Source organism: Ostrea edulis, chromosome 6 (assembly GCF_947568905.1).
Source record: "Ostrea edulis chromosome 6, xbOstEdul1.1, whole genome shotgun sequence".
Classification (NCBI taxonomy): domain Eukaryota; kingdom Metazoa; phylum Mollusca; class Bivalvia; order Ostreida; family Ostreidae; genus Ostrea; species Ostrea edulis.
In genome coordinates, this window is record NC_079169.1 from 50,093,844 (window position 1) to 50,111,898 (window position 18,055).

General features: G+C 36.4%; 1 protein-coding gene across 1 annotated transcript in view; it reads right to left on the reverse strand.

Moving 5' to 3' along the window:
* Positions 1-575: 575 nt before the first annotated feature.
* LOC125645800 (mucin-2-like) overlaps positions 576-18,055 on the reverse strand; it is a 37,679-nt gene continuing 20,199 nt past the window's right edge. The window contains exons 4-18 of the mRNA XM_056139842.1: positions 13,930-14,198; positions 13,636-13,722; positions 11,730-12,113; positions 11,210-11,356; positions 10,761-10,970; positions 9,847-10,055; positions 8,878-8,937; positions 8,315-8,570; positions 5,554-5,703; positions 5,131-5,335; positions 3,413-3,597; positions 2,951-3,208; positions 2,633-2,669; positions 1,756-1,852; positions 576-1,508 (exon numbers count right to left, since the gene is read on the reverse strand). Coding sequence (XP_055995817.1) covers positions 1,397-1,508; positions 1,756-1,852; positions 2,633-2,669; positions 2,951-3,208; positions 3,413-3,597; positions 5,131-5,335; positions 5,554-5,703; positions 8,315-8,570; positions 8,878-8,937; positions 9,847-10,055; positions 10,761-10,970; positions 11,210-11,356; positions 11,730-12,113; positions 13,636-13,722; positions 13,930-14,198 — 2,666 coding nt within the window. The 3' untranslated portion in view covers positions 576-1,396. The remainder of the gene's footprint in view (positions 1,509-1,755; positions 1,853-2,632; positions 2,670-2,950; positions 3,209-3,412; positions 3,598-5,130; positions 5,336-5,553; positions 5,704-8,314; positions 8,571-8,877; positions 8,938-9,846; positions 10,056-10,760; positions 10,971-11,209; positions 11,357-11,729; positions 12,114-13,635; positions 13,723-13,929; positions 14,199-18,055) is intronic.

Consider the following 18,055-nt stretch of genomic DNA (forward strand, 5'->3'; position numbering starts at 1 on the left):
GTCAGCAAATTACATAAATAAAAGAAAAATATTTTATTAGATTTTATAACCTTTTTCTGTTTACACAATTAACCGGTACATGTTCTGCTTTCAGGACGGTCTTTGAAACATTCTAACAGCCGAGTTACGATTATAAAGTATGAGCATTTTAATAGACAGGGGCATTTTTAATTGTTAAAATGTTCATGTCATTTGAATTGTGTGTTTAGGAGCTTATATTTCTTATTGTACATGCTGTAGTCACTTCAGCCTTGAACAGGGAGATGCTAAAAAAATCCCACCAGATATACTTCAATTGTTTTCTGTATCTCTGTTGTAAAGGGTAGCAAAACGTCCGGACTTTGTCGTGTCCGAAGCCAAATGTCGCATTGAAATGTTTCCTAGGTTACGTTGTATCTCTAGAAATCGAATCATCCTTGTACGACATAATACACACCCTCTTGTATATTTACAGACCTTGTAAATTGTGTTCCAATAGAGAGAGAAACCACGTTACTGTATACATGTATCTGCATGTCTTATAAATTGTATTACAATTGGGTAAAACCATATGTTACTGAAGAAATCATATAAAATCGAGTTTCTCTATGTGCATGCTACTGGCATATAGTTCTTCATTTAATGAAAACGTGATGAAAAGGAGAAAATCATGAGCTACAAATTCTAATAATACGGAAGAAAAACAAAAGAAACAAGTACTTTAAAACTTTGTGCTAGACATAGCAACGAGGGCTCCTTAAATATCAATGTTATAAAACAACGAGTATTCATTAAATATCAATATAATAGAACAATAAGTACGCCCCTTACATCAGCATATTATACAACAATGATTACTCCCCTAACATCAATACATTATACAACAATAAACTGTAAATGTGTTCAATCCAGGGGTACCTGACATTCTATGTGAGAATTAAGAGGGGGTCTCTGTGGAGACTTTACCCCCCACTAGTCACCCTGTTATTTGATAATAAAGACTTCTAAAATAGTAAGCAAACAAAACATCTGATTTCTTTTCTGCGAAAGCATAAATAAAAAGAGAGGTATGTGCAGAAAATCTGGACGGACGGATGGACGGATGTAGAAACAGTCAGTCAGAAAGAGGGACGCTGCATCAATATAATTATACTGTAAACAGGGAAATATTCGCCCCGTTTTATTTTCGCCCCTTACGCCCTTGTTGTCAGTGGTCGAATTTAAAACTGGACGAAATTGTTTTTTCTCTAATCTCTCTTTTAAACAACTGTGTCTAGACAAATTTAAAACGGAGCGAAACCACCAGCAAGTACAGAAAGGCGAATATAACACGGGGCGAAAATAACTCTGTATACAGTAGTCTAAAGACAAATGATATAAAATGAAAATCCTCGCACTCTCATATATTCTGGTAATTTCAGTGCAAGTCAAAAGGCCTCTGGTCCATTTTGGGTGATGATCTTCTTGCAAACACTTCACTGGATCCTTCCTCAGGATAAACTTTACTTATCCTCTTGTGGTGGATCTCTCTATAATGGAAGTCAGTGTCAAATGATACTCATTTCCAGCAGGTCTTGATAAAAAGGTATCTGAATGTCTTGATATAAACTATTACACATATGGTGTAAAACGATATGCCGTAAAACGATACTGAATTTCATTTTTTGCTTTTCGTCGTAAAACGATATTTTTATTTATTTATTTATTGATAATCCTTTTGCGGGTTGTGATGTAGACTATTATGCATGAAAGGTGAAGATGTGAAATGGTACTCACTTTTTCCGGGTCTTCAGATAAATGATTACACATACAGTAACTATGACAACAGTCCCGCCCACAGATACTCCTGCCACCATTACTACATTCACACCATCTGCAAACCAGGAAATGATTGTACAAGTTACATGACATATTTAGACAGAATCTGCTTAATAGGTCTGAATATTTCCTCAACATTACATATAACAAAGCATGTGGTTAACATTTGCCTCTATTGTTTGATATTTACATGTTGTGGTGTACATTTACTTTTATCATTTGATATATACCTGTTGTAGTGTACATTTATCTCTATCATTTGATATTTACATGTTGTGGTGTACATTTACCTCTATCATTTGATATTTACATGTTATGGTGTACTTTTACTTTTATTATTTGATATTTACCTGTTGTGGTGTACATTTACTTTTTAAATTTGATATTTACCTGTTGTGATGTACATTTACCTCTATCATTTGATATTTACCTGTTGTGGTGTACATTTACTTCTATCATTTGATATTTCCTGTTGTGGTGTACATTTACCTCTATCATTTGATATACATGTATACCTGTTGTAGTGTACATTTACCTCTGTCATTTGATATTTACATGTTGTGGTGTACATTTACTTTTATTATTTAATATTTACCTGTTGTGGTGTACATTTACTTTTATTATTTGATATTTACCTGTTGTGGTGTACATTTACTTTTATTATTTGATATTTACCTGTTGTAGTGTACATTTACCTCTATCATTTGATATTTACCTGTTGTAGTGTACATTAACTTTTATTATTTGATATTTACCTGTTGTAGTGTACATTTACTTTTATTATTTGATATTTACCTGTTGTAGTGTACATTTACCTCTATCATTTGATATTTACCTGTTGGGTTTGAACTGGTGTCATTTGCTATGGCGGGCTGAAAGTGAGAAGAAAATCTGATGAATCTATTCTATATACTTAGACACCGATAGTTTAACAACAAATGTGTGGCGAAATCGATAAAATTATCCCAATTTTGTAAACATTTTGTGCTATTTCATACACCGTATTATCTAATTGACTGTACTATTACACCTATTTCATTTACTGTACCATTTTTTGCACCATAGTGATGAATGGACAATGATTTTTAATTAAAAATTGAAAATGTCTAATAATTGTAAAATACATTCTAATTTGATGTGTAGCATGTCTCACCCTAACAGTACATATCAAAGTCGTAGCATCGCAGGTCTCCGTCAGACTGTTGTACAACAAGATAGTGGTCGAGTTACCAAACGAACTGCCGTCATAACTAAGTTGTATATCCCAACCATGTATGTTACTTTCAGTAGATCGTTTGCGCCTGCTCGAGGATGGAGGATCCGGAATTGACACAGTCACGAGGTTCATATGACGATACGTGACATTTGCTGACTTTGAGTAGTTTTGTACTTCTTTTCCATTACTTGTTGCCTTTGAAGGAAAACAATAATGTGAAGTTTATATATATCATTTGAATGTTGTCCTTTCCTATCTATACTATCGATGGGTACAAACAAACAACATTATCGCGAGATTTAATAAATATGACACACTTTTATTCACGTAACAATAACTGTTTAACAATACTATCATGTTATCTTGAATTTCAACTGAAATGCAATAACAATGTTTTACCTTGAAGTACACTAAGTTGGCACTGATGTATTCGGAATTAAAAGTTCCGATCACGTTGGTTTTCCTACACGCTCGTACACTTGTATCACATAAACCATGCTGAGGGACAGTCAGATCTGAGGGTGGAACAGAAAGCTGGGAGGAGCAGTCATCTCCAATATATCCGTCCTGGCAATTACACGTCTCTGTCGACAAAAACAAACTTATGCATGTAAATAATGGTTAACAATGCTGGCAATGACAAGTCTGTCGATAGATACAAACTTGTGCTATTAAGGCTACTGACAAACAAGTTGATGGTGCAGGGGTTTCAACAGTCTCGTTCAACAGCATTTCGCAAATTTTATGGTCGTTATAAAGATCTTGTCTGCCAATGCAACCTATCATTGGGTCAGATGATGTCTGACGTGTTTTAATACCGATTGTTAGGCCGTTCCTGGCACACCGATTTTGACTACGTATAACTCCGTTTACCTGATCAAGCACAGGGCTTATAGCGGATGTGACCGGTCGACAGGGGACGTTTACTCCTCCTAGGCACCTGATTCCACCTCTGGTATAACCAGGGGTCCGTGTTTGCCCAACTCTCTATTTTGTATTTCTTATGGGAGTTATGAGATTGATCACTGTTTGTTGTCTTCACCTTTCATACATATATAATTAAATGTTATCCTTCATGACAATGACGAGTCTCTGTTGACAGAAACAAACTTATGCATGTAATTAAAGGTTGTTTCTTTTCCCCGGAGTCTCCTCCTTTATCACCTATTTGGAAATCAAGTACAATGGAGAATTTCATAAAAATTGGTTTGATACTTCATCATTTGATAGAAGAAGTAAATTGAAAACAAGAGATGTCTGTAAAACACGACCGACCGACAGATGCAAACCAATATGCCCCTCTTCTTTGAAGGGGGGGGATAATTACTTTGTGACAAATGTTTTACATTGGCCAATCTATTATAGGCTCATGATTGTTAATTTTCAGCGTAAAATTTGCATTTCGTAGATATTTCCGTCAAAATGGCACCTAAAAGTGACGGCATAAATGATATTAATAGGCAAAACTGATGAAAAACGCAAACAAAAAACACCTTGAGAATTGGTAAATCTAAGTATTACAATATCAACATTGTAGAACCATAATACTGTTATGTGCTTACAATATTGAGGAAATGCTGTTTAGCATTTCATAAAATACATGTTCATGTACATGTATATTAATTGTTGGTCTCTCTTCATTTTCAACATTGATATTCAGTGTTTCATAAATAATTGCCAAATTTGATATATGACGTCCACCGAATTCGACATTAATTAAACATGCAATTGATAATCAATGACGCAAAAGTGTAAAATCAACATTTTCTTGGAAATCGATTCGGAGGCGGAATTCCCTTTATAGTACATACATCTGATGTTGCTTTTTCAGGCAAAGTGTATATGTCTTTCAGGGTATATCGTTATGATAACTTTAATGATTAATGCAGACCTGTCTTTCAGAACATTCTTTATATGACTAAATCTATATCAGACTTCATGTAGTGTCATAGCAACACACACCAGCCTTTTCATATCGACATTGCAGATTAAGCATAGTGGAAATTTTTAAAACATTTATGTTTTACGAGATTTGGGAACGCGAAAAAAAATTGTTCTTGTTGATCCATGGTTGAAGTTAACAATTAAAGCAAAGTTGCAATAACATCCAGCCATACCGTTGATACACGCTCCTTTTTGTGAGCAGTTGTTGGGGCAGACCATGGTGGATAACATGTCCAAGATACTCAGCCCGCCTCCATCTGTGCTGTTAGAGCTGGAGTTATCGGACTTCTGGAAACTCTCGTCACGTGTCGCTGTCGTCACACACTCTTTCTTCAGCGTGTCCAGTGTTGTCTCCACAAAATCTGTGCTTCCAATTTTCTTCAAAAGAATGTTGTGGGTTTTTTTCTTCATTATTCTAAATTACAGTAATCTCTCTCTCTCTTTCTCTTTTTCATCGATCGACTTGTATTGTCATGTTACTATCAAGTTACAAATCAACTTAACGTTTAACTTTTCACATAATTGCTAGGAATGTTTTCCCATCTTGAAATATCGAGTTTTATGCAATATTTAACGAACTAAGGTTTGCATCATACCTCAATGTCGCTAATGCAGCCATTTATGTACTTGGCAACGCTAGTGTTGACCTGTTCTATACAGAAGGACACCACGGGGTCAAGGGCGAATGTCTCGTTACAGAAGTCCGTGGCTGCAGTCTCGTTCCAACCGTTTGTCCATGTGGCCTCCTGCAAACAAGAAATTCTTTAGTTCATTTCTTTGCAAGTTTACTCCTGTGAGGATCCGGGTTAGGATAGATCCTCAATACCTTGTCGTAAGAAGTGACTAAATGGGATGGTCCTTCGGATGAGATCGACCGCAAAAAACCGAGGCCCGTGTCACAGCAGATGTGGCAAGATAAATATCTCTCCCTACTTAAAGCTGACATGAATTAATAAATACGTACACATTTCTCATCTTATCCGCCATATTTCTCTCAGGTAACCTAATTTACCCAGTGATTATCACACCTGGGTGATTTTTCAAGGTGGACTCGACCAGTGCACATCTCCGATAGTAATATAAAGGGAAGGAGAAACAAATAAAATCACATTTTACAACATTATGTTTTGCTCAAAATTTCAAAATATTTATTGCATACCAATGCAACATTCTGAAAGTTTTGATAATTTAGGCAAAAATGCAAAACAAAAAAAACAAAAAACTTTTCTTGCATACTTGCAAGTGCATGCAAGTATTTGCAGTTTCTTATGAAATAAATGCGGAGAAATAATTTATTACGCCGGTTTTGAGATACGCCTGAGTTATTTACCGTTGGAGAACTCTCGTATATAGTGAGGCGCGAAACAATTTGTTTACACGCGAGAGTGGGACTAATTTTCATCACTGCGTAAGTGAATGTACTCAGTAAATTTCTCATACACTGTTACATCACCCGAATTCGACTGATACGCAAACTAAGTGAGTTATAAGTATTTAGGGAGTGATTAAATACATAGAATTGTTATCATATCAAGTTATTTTGTTGGTCATAAGTACCATATCTAAGATATTACTTGCAAATATGAGATTGTTTTTATGTTTCCACTTTAGTAAAACATTTCTTTCGACAGTATTTTGTATTCACCACATTTACATATTGAAAGAGAAGTCGCTTTTAATGCATTTCATCGTCTTCCTCGCTGACTGTAGGTCCACTCTGTCCCACTTAGTCATTCAAAGTGCCACTAAATGCACCTCCTACACAGAAGAGTTCGTATCTCGAAACTGGAGTATTACATACTGATAGAATGGAATAAGCAAAGAGCATAAAATATAATATTTATATCAATTCTTGCAAAATACAGGTGCATGTCATATGCATAATATGTAAGGCACATGGCATATTCGCCAAAAAAAACCCCACCATATCAAATACGGACGTCTATTCAACAGGTATCGGTGATGTGCACTTACTGAAGATATTAGATTATCTTTATTCTGATAAATCCACGAAACAAAATGATAAACTCCATTTGTATCTCGTTAGAACTTTACAACACGTTGTCATTCCATTATACAGACTGCGACACACTTCACCCCTGCCAAACAGGGAGTCTTCAATCAGGGGAGATGTCAGAGTCGAAATTTTTTCCTGTATTGAATGCTTGTCTGGTCGAGGTTTTGCAGTTTATAGAAATCGGGAATCTAATCATATACACTGAGCATCTGGTTGGATATATCGCGTGCACAATTCAAAATTTATCTATGATCATATACAAACTTGGATATACAAATAAGGAAATGATGATCGGAAATATACATCTGTGTGAAAATACGGGTATTACATTTGCAATCCATAATAAACAGTTGATACACAAAGTATAAAAGGAAATGTATACACGAAAATATAGTTTTATTGTCTCTTTGGGAACCATTTAATTATTTATTGTCTCTCTATGTCCATATTCATTGATTTTAGAATGATTTACTACTGTACTATATGTTTATTGTAATTTTGAGCACTGCGTGATGTTCCAAAACGTGATCCTCTTGATGTCCTATAAATTACACATGTAGTATCGGAGATGTACGTGTTACCTGTCGAAGCTACCCGCACAGGTAAATCGAAGACACTGATGTGAAGTGAAGCGTAACAAAACTCGTCCCCTTATATACCATGCGAACCCTGATACATATAACAATAGAATATCCAACTAATATGGCGGATTAGCAGAGAAATATTGCGGACATATAGAATTATACTATATTTATTAATTCATGTCAGCTTTAAAGGCCGTTTAAGCGCCGAGCATAGGTTTAAATTTTGCAGACCTTTACCGGCAATGGTGAGGTCTCCATAGGAGTGAAATATTTTCGAGCGACACGTTAAACAATATACAACGAAGCAAATCTTTGCTAGTTTAGGAATTGTTCATATCTCGGCAGCCACGAGTATAGAATTTTACGAGATACCTACACCGCGCCGTCGTTCTCAGTTTCTGTACAGGCCATTCCTGCAACTGTTGAACTTGTGACCTTAATTTCCGATAATGGTGAAACTACGACTTCCAATAAATATATAAAGTAAACAATAGTTACAAGTGTAAATGTTGGTGCATGTCTTGTGGACATAAAATCCCATCTTTTTTGTAAAGGGTTTATTTGTATCCTAAATAAAAGGGTTGGCGAAACTCCGGACTTTTGTCGTGTCCAGAGTTAAATGTCGCACTGTTTAATGAAAATTAAACGCATACAAGACCTCAGAATAAGTACCTACAATATAACTATTAAGACTGCTCAATCGGCTTCAAGCGGACGCTGATAAGACTTTTTATATAGTAATGATAAATGACATACTGGTAGCTCTATGGTGTCATTATATTCGGGATCGTATCCGAATTCCTGTTCATCTATGACATCATCAGAATCCACGGTGTCTCGTTTCCGCCTGTTTTGGGAACACACGTTGACCGTCTGACTGACGGAACTTGCACACGGCTCTGTGGGAGCAGCCAGGTGACATTTGGCGTAGTTGCGGTTGTAGCTGAAGCTCCAGTAGGACGCACAAGTACAGAACTTGGTGCTGTATACCGGGTCGTTGTTCTGAGTAACACTGTAGTGAAACAGAACCTACATATACATGTCCGTATATTATAGCAAATCAACTTAATAAAGGAAAGACTAAAAAAAGAGTACATATGTATTCGATATTGGAAACCTCATTGGTATACCTCGCATGTAATAACACATAAGTATATTGACAATGAACATTTGTAAGTGCTTAACAATCTTCAAATCTTTTTTATTTTTTTATTATCAAATTTAAATGCATGTATATCATTTATTGTTTCAATTTTCTCTGGGTACTGCAAAGTAGAATTCAAAGAACTTAATTATATTCTTATCTAAAACGAACTTACGATCCATCACCACTCAGTGCGGAAGGGTTTTTTGCAAACAGACTATCCCGCCATGGTACCCTGAAAGATGTTTCTCAAGTTACTTAGAGCCGTATGGATCTTATTAAGGAACTACAAGTTGTCAATAATATCGTTATTCAAATCTTAAAAGGTGGATTGATCCTCATGTGACTTACCAAAATTAATGATTGAAAGTGGAAAAACTGTATTAATTTAACTCAGTATAATTAGATTTAATTAATACCCAAAGAAAATGTGTATGTTGCCACATTTGTAAAGATGCCAGACATACAAAAACAGAAGTATATATCAACATAAAAAACAAACATTTTCGTTATACAGAATAATTAAAATGGATAAAAACTTGTTGAAATGACAAATTTTAAATATTTTAAAAGTTTAAAAAAAACTGCTAATTCATAAATATGTATAAATTAATTGTGGATATTGGGGAAATCATGTATAATAGATATGCAGTAGAAGATTTAACAGCATAAGAGTTATTGCCCTTGACAACATTTCTTTTACTTATAAGTTATTGATTATCTATAGAAAATATAAACTTTTTCAGCATCAATAATAGTTTACCAATTATCTTTTTTTATTCAGTGAATAAAATTCCTCTGAAAGATATATTTCTATCAAGCACAAAGTTTGATTTAATAAAGATTTTTGCAAAAACCTATGACATCACATGAGGATCGATCAGCCTTAAAAGATCTTCGACTTTCTAATCGCTTTGAGTTACATTTTTACTTGCATGCATTATAGTTTTTACGTCAAGCTATTGACGCGATTGTTTTTTATGGAAAAAGCAAATACATTAAAATAGGTAGGTTTCACGAATAAAATGTCATAATATTGCTATATAGTGTGCGTATCGTGGTGCTCTATGAATTAGCAAGACTGATATAGAAAGTAGATTCTCGCAGATTACGTTAGTCTTCATTTTGTTCTAGTTCCTCGTACCTCCAGGACAATGTGAACCAATATCTATTCCAGGTGGGTGTGGTCTCGCCTCTGGGGATGAAGTCGTCATACCAGTCCCCGTTATAGTTTCCACACATTCCTTCTACTTTATTACCGTCCAAAGCGGAAGACACGATCTGGATGAACGTAATCCATTTGGACCATCTGCTGACGTAGAATCCAATCTCAGTACCGCTTCCTAGAGTTACCTTTAGATGTTAACAAGAAAACGAATACAACCATTGTCTGTGCTCAGCGGAACATTTTACTGAAGCTAGAATTTAAATGATTATTCAATGAAAAGCAATCCATCTGCGAAAATACGAAAGGTATAATCATATATGAATGTGATGTTGGATTGTTGTGGGTTTTTTTTTTTACGTTCCTTCGAGAATATTTACGTCAAATCAAGATGGCAACAGTTGTGGGTGAAATATCGCATTTTTGAAACGATACAAAACATTCTGGGCTGCTGCAGTGGAGGATTCTATCGTGTCAACGTCTGACTTAATACACGAAGACTTAGGAATTAGACCCTTATTCACAAAACATCTTACGACTTAGCTTAAAACATAATTCTGTCTGATAATCAAATACCGATCACAAGGTCATAAGTATGTATTCATGTTTTATAAACCATGGATGTACTTTTCATATTAATTAAGAAAATGTCCAAGACATGAAATAAAAGATAATTACACCGTTTGTAATTTTTTATCTTAGTCGTAAGACATTTTGTGAATAGAACTTACTTCTAAATGACGAGTGATTTGGTGAAGGTGGAGTTACTCCCTATACATGTACATGTATTTGAATTGGACGATGTCAGGAACGAGCGGAACTCCAACCCATGACCCCGTGTTTTCACCAGTGAGACTGGTGGTGTTAAATATTTGAATATGATTTTGACCTACCCTGTACCAAGAGTACGTTTTCTGCACAACTAACTCGTCCTCATCACAGCCACTGTACATTTCATATGGGACGCTGAGGAGATTTATTCGCCTGTACGAGATTTCCACGCATGTGCGAACGATGTACAAGCTACTTCCGCTTCTTATGGCGATACCGCATGCACAGGATGCCCTTCGCCAAGGAAAACAGGACGAATAAAGCACATGAACCTTCAGAAAGACAAACAATGAAAAGTAGATGAAGCAATAATAAAGCGAACAGAAGTATTTTGAATTTATGGTTTCAAGAGTGATATGCATGACATTATTTACGGAATATGGTAAAATTTGATGTTGGGATTTCAAATTTATGATTGAGTGATTACATGACAAAGCTTACGAAATATAGCAAAGTTTTATGTTGGTATTTTAAATCTATGGTTGATTGATATGCATGACAAAGCGCTTACTGAATATGGTAGGGTTTTATGTTGGTAAAGAACGAATTCCCCGATTCTTTGATTGGCATAAAATCGATAATCGAAAGTATAAATGTAGGGATCGCTGAAGGAGTAGCAGTAATGTCCTCCCCATCCAGGTTTGTCGTACACAGACACCTGTAATATTGGAAACACATTCATTTTGTTGTCGTACACAGACACCTGTAATATTGAAAACACATTCATTTTGTTGTCGTACACAGACACCTGTAATATTGGAAACACATTCGTTTTGTTTGTCGTGACAAACCCAATAGACAAACAGACGGAATCTCCGATCATTTATCTTATGTAATATTTTCTAAGGCTGTTTTGTCGTCATTATATTGCCAAATTATGAATTCAAAACTTGTCTTTCAATATAATTTTGAATTCAAAAACTTGTCATTTAAATATGTCCTAAATTTCAAAACCTGGTTTTAAAGAATAATTATGACTTTAAAAACTTTTCTTTTGAATATAACTTTTTTGTTTTGGTTACATATCATACCCAAATAGTCTGCGGAACGTTGATATTATCCCATGCTTTCGAGGCGTCCGATGGGTTCGTCGACGATTCTAGTTTTACCCGACCGTACCTCCACCAATAGTTCCGCCTTCCGTCTACATAACCAGTGATGTTAAGATAAACTGGTTCCTTCCAGTATTTATAGGGAAATGACAGCATGCAGCCATTGTCTGGAAATGCTACCGACAAATAGCTGACGCCATTCCAACACCATTTCCAATCGAGGGACCGGATGTGTAAATTGCCCTTACAGCTAATCTCTTTTTCAGAATCTGTTAAGGAAGCAGAGCAGCCGACCGGAAGTGTACTCACGACTTCAATGGATACCGTTTCTCCTTCTTCAACGGTTGTCCATGTTGTACTATACTGATAGGTAATGAAAAGAAAACAATTCATTATTAAACGCTCTTAGAAACACACTTTAATTCCAGGAGAGAGAGAGAGAGAGAGAGAGAGAGAGAGAGAGAGAGCTTGGAAGTACACAGGTTCCTGAAATATATATCAAAAGACAGTGTAAACAGGTCATTTGTTTGTTTGTATCTACACGTTACATTTCACAATTGTTCCCTCTTGTATATACGTCACCAGCTTTTAGGCGAAGTGTCACAAATTCTGATCTAGGTGAGATGTCGTAACAGTGAGGGTTCTTTATCATGTATATGCCAATGGCCTTCGTGACACGGGACAAAAGACCATATCCGAATGACCCGTGAATGTGACTTATAATTCCGGGTGCTTGACAAAGGGACATTCACTACCTACCGTATAACGGGTTATTTTTGCGTATCACAAATTTTGCGAAAATACCTCAAACACTGTTATATTTGCGTAGTTCTTTGTTTGCGATTCTCCAAGTTACAAATTGACTCATGACAAGTTTCAATTTTGTACAGAACAAACATTACTGTTACGCGAGTTTTCACTCAACATGTTGAACGGGTGCGTGTACAGAGTGATAACGCCTGACCATCGTTTAAGATCATTAGTACTACATCCGAGGTGGTGAGTTTCTACTCAGTGAGTATTCTTATCTCGTAAGATATGGTACACAGTCGGTGTAAATTCTATGCGAATTTAATTGATTGCGATTCAAAAATACTCGCAAAGAAAGCGAAAATTGGATTATCGCGGGAAAAAAAGCGTTAAACAGTATGTTAAAGGTCTGAGGACCTGTCGTCGTAGGACAGTGGTGGAGCGTTCGCTCGTAACCAACAGGTTGTGAGTTCGAGTTCCGCTCGTGTCATGGCCGCTTCAAACCGAAGACGTCAATGTAGGCCTAGTTCGATCATCAATTATTATCAATAGTAGTTGTATAGTTGACATCCGAAACTTCATTGCGCATGCCTAGCTTGCTTCCGGACCTTCAATGCGCATGCCTGGTTACTAAAGTTGAACAATTCTTTAAGCATAGGGTGCTGTATGGTAGACCAGCCATGCGAAGTGAAACCCCTTCCAGTTTCAACCAAAGGCAGTTCGATCGTACTTTGGTTCAACTCTATCATTAAAGTTGATTATCATACTGGGTCAATTGTAGTGAATGCTCCTATGCCAAACCTCCGCAGTTAGAAGTGAGAATCACGGGTCTTTCAGATATGACCTATAAAACGGAGGTCACATTGTCTGGCAAACGCTGGTACGTTAAAGAACCCACGACCATGACCATAAAGCCACGACCATAAACGCTAATCATAAGTCTAACTTTGTGGTACTTCACATACAGCAGATGACGTTCCATATGAGTGAAAACAAATTGATGGGATTTAATAGACACAATTAATCAAAGGTTTGAGGTTTGATGCGGAGCAGGGATCGAACCTGAAGCGAATGCACACACCACTAGACTAACGCGACCGGTTAAAGACTCAGATAGTATGTAGCTCGTTCCTACCTTTATACCGGCGAAGAATGAAGGACTATAGAAGGAGCCACCGGCCAAACTCGTCCGTGTATACTTGGCGGCTACTGAGCACTTGACCTACAATGTATAGCTTGAAATAATTTCAAAACGTGTAAAAAACATATCATCCATGGCAGGATGCAAGGAATTGTACAGTTATAATTGAATATGAAATCCTTCATGGATATCATCTTTTACAAGCAAAGTTTGAAAAGTTCAAAATGTGTTAACTTTTAATGAAATTTATTTAAAAAACATCGAGGTCAGAGTTGTTGGACTCCTTACATTCATGTTCATGTTGTATTGTGATGTCCAGTGTTCGGGGCGGAGCACCGCGGTGGTATTTATATCGTCTTCCGCCACACCATCAAACATGGCGCCCGTCAGAAGGTTGTTTTCGATATACCACCGGAAGTTATAAAACAGATCTGGTAATGGCTTGTTGAAGTGGCAGATCATCACCGGCTCTAGTCGACTGTTGTCTGTGGATGAAGCCCGTTCCGCTACTACCTGAGGCGAGAGGCTAATGGACGGTATCCCGACCGGAGGTACAGCTGTAGTACATATATCCACGTGTATAGTGTATAAGATATATTCCCCTAAAACTTTTAACAGGTTTTATTCGTTATAAAAATTAATCAAAATCGCATTATCCTTATAATAGTGATACTTGCATCCGCTCTATTTCCCATTCAGCTTTGTGTTTTATTTGTAAAATTGAGAGTATTGTTGTACCCGCTCTCTGTGAGAGGAAACAGGACCTTGGCGTGATGAAACATGTGAAAACCGGATTCTTCTGTCAATTCCACATATATGTATGGAGTAAGCAGTACATTTTGAATTTTTAAAGCATTTATTCAGAATATATAAATATAAGATTGTATTATGTTGACAAGCAGATAGTGAACATGTGGATCGCGCGTGATTTTTCATGCGTCATGATCAGGCCATAGACTATGAATTAAACTACAATAATAGGTTTGAACTTTAATCCAGAATGAGAACATTTTGCTCTTGTCCCTTTATTACATAACATGGGGACATGTTTAAAGCTTAACATTGCATAGAAAGCCGCATAGCACAAATTCTTGGTGTTATAGAGCAAGGCAAACCTTATCTTATTAGCACAGTTAATGTAAATTTTAACAAAAATCATTTAAAGCGTAAATAAATTTAACAAACTGCTCATTGGCAACGTACAGTAATTGGATTCTTAACTGAAGCGAGGGTTAGGGTTTTTAATACAATAAGAAACTTGAATGTAGATATGATAGTACACCATTGGTGCATTTATAGGTCAACTGAGTCACACAGGTGACCTATTGCATTTGATTTGCGTCCGTTGTCGTTTATCGAGCGTCACGCATCAACAATTGTAATGAACATTTGTAACTTCTTGATAACTACCAAGTCAATTCTTTTCAAATTTAGTCGAAACTCCGACGTGAATGGATCATTCGAATTTCTAACGACGACAAAGTAAAAAGGGAACACAAGCGTAAGAATGGAAGGAGTTCAAAAAATTTATGGGTATTGAATACATATGGATTTGTGTTCTTCATTGTTTTCACAAAGAAGAAATAAGTCTAGACTTATATCATTTTAAATCATTATCAATCTAATTTTGATTCCTATCATCTACATGGATCTTTATACCGTTCATCTGTATATCATTTAATAACTTTTAAAGTGATGACTTAACAACGATGCTGATTGGATGAAAAGTTCGTGTGATTTCTTAATTTAAAACATTTGATCCGGGAGTTCATCTGCACTAAGCACTCGGGACTATAGTTACCGCTTGTCCTCTTCCTTCCAATCTAGTTCGTGTTTTAACCATTGTACCTTTAATTTTGGCATCCAATCCATTTAATTCTGCACAGTAACTCTACCTGGCCTAAACGCACGGCGAATTTGAAGTTAGTGTGTTCAAGTCTTCCTATGCGTCATTTCAAAAACGTTAAGTAAAGCTTTTGATGAGAGAAATTATTCGTTTTACTATTCAGAAACATGATTAAATGATAAGAAATGAATCTTATTATTATTTTCTTGATGACGGTATCATAGGAAAAATTGGACGGAAAACATTTTCATCAATGCACTACGCTAACATTGTCTTCACCGTTCACGTTGCGCTCCGTGAATGATGCAATTACATGTTAGTATTCACCTTTCATATCATTTTGACTCAAAGTCTCGCTAAAATTGAATAACTAAAATGTTTGGTCCGCAAAAAGAGGAGGGTCCGGGACCCCCCCCCCCCTTCTCTGGATCCGCCCTTTGTCATGAATATCATTATTATATCTATATCCATTCGCATACATGGTACACCTTTCATTCATGTAAGTGTAATTCATAGAAAGATAAACAGATTTGTTTCCTCTCGTACCAAACGTTGGGGTTCAAGAATATTCATATATTTGTAATCACCCAATGAAAAAATAAGAGATTGAAATAAGTCACACCCTAGTACGAGAATCACCGACCTGGGGGTATAAAATTAATTTTTTGGCATCCTCTTAACTAGCTTTAACTATCTTCAATATACACACAATTCTTCTACCAGGTGCTTCTGTGTCAGAAAAACATTGTTAAAGATTGCTTTATTTATCGAGGTTTTTGTCACCGCTTCTCGGGTTCTAAGAGACATCATGGCGCCAATAAATGCTCTATACCAACTTTAGTAAAACGTATCCTATCAGTAGATGATAGCACATGATGAACGAAGATGAGGTAACCAGACTGTAACAGGCCGCTGAATATGGCTCAGACCACCGGGGAATTTGATTATTCTGATTGATTGATTTTATATTGTTTAACGTCCCATTCGAGAATTTTTCACTCATATGGAGATGTCACCATTGCCGGTGAAGGGCTGCAAAATTGAGGCCCATGATGCTCGGAGCTTACGGCCTTTGAGAAGGAAGGGATCTTTATCGTGCCATACCTACTGTGACATGGGGCCTTGGTTTTCAGTCTCATTCGAAGGATCGCCCATTTTGTTGCATATTATGACAAGCAAGGGGCACTGAGGACCTATTCTAACCCGGACCTATTCTGATTGTGCCAGGGTGAATAAATACTTCATGAAGACAATGTCAAATTTCCGACGAAATAGAACGATTCTGCGCAGAAATTCTACCATGTGGTTGTAGATTGATGGAGGACGTTTTAAATTCGCCTTTAGCTACGAACGAACATGAATATTTATAAAAGCAATACTTTAACAGTGACTAAAAATAGAAATCAAAGCTAAAATGAATACTTTCAATTACACTTTTGAATTGTTCTTACACGTACCAAATCATATTCAGCATGTACTCCATGGATGTTTTCTTTAAATTCATATTAGGCACAGGGACACGCTAAACCTGACATTTTTACTATCAAAAAGGAGAGAGACTCTCTTATACAATATGAGCATCTATTTTTCTTACAAAATAGATGCATTTATTTTACGAAAAATACTCGCATTTAATTCGGGTGCGGGATATTGGGGCCCCAATAAATAAGTACAAATGTGTATCACATCGGGATCGGCTTCCTTTCTGATGCTGACTTCAACCAGAGCGGTCGAAGAAATAATTTGAGAAGTATTTTTGTGATAGCCATTGAATTATGGAATCTGTTGAAAATCCCACTCACCCATCCCATATGCTATAGGGACATTTTTTAAGGTCTGGATACTGGCTGCTGTTTTTTGTGTTTTTCAGATACTCGTTCCTTGCCTCAGTATACGGGATGGTAGCTGTTTCCCGTTATGTTGTCGTGGCATATCTTTTGTGATGGAGGCGTTTGTGCACACCAAGTCAACTGATTCTATAGGTATTGGTGTATTGCCAGTGAATTTGAAGCTGTTCTGTGCATTTGAACTGTGACTGAATTTGTGAAACTGTGACTTGTCAAATGATTGCTATTGTCACAACTCCCAACTGATTCCAGAACTCTAAATCAACTCCCAATTGATCCATATCTATTGTGTTGCCAGTGAATTTGAAACTGTTCTGTGATTTGTGACTGTGATTTGGTGAAACTTGCTGTTGAAAAAACGAGTGTTTTTATCATAATGCATTGCATAATTGAGCTAAATATTGGGTTAATTTAACATACTCTAATTAATTAAGTAACCATCCGCGGTTGACCCGGGGTTGTCTTTTCTGAACTTGTTGATTGATGTTGTATTTTGTGTTGATGTTGCTTTTGTGTGGGTTTGCCCATATGAGTTGTTATTGAATGGCATCCCACAAATTCTTGCTTTATTCCACGGCCAATATTCGCCAAATAAAGTTTAAACTGGTTTTGCTTGTCTTTTTCTCTGTATAAATAAATATTCCAGTAAATATACTGTATGCTGAAGAAATGCACGGGTCATGGAAATATCTTTGTTTTGCTTCAGAGTAACCGAATTACC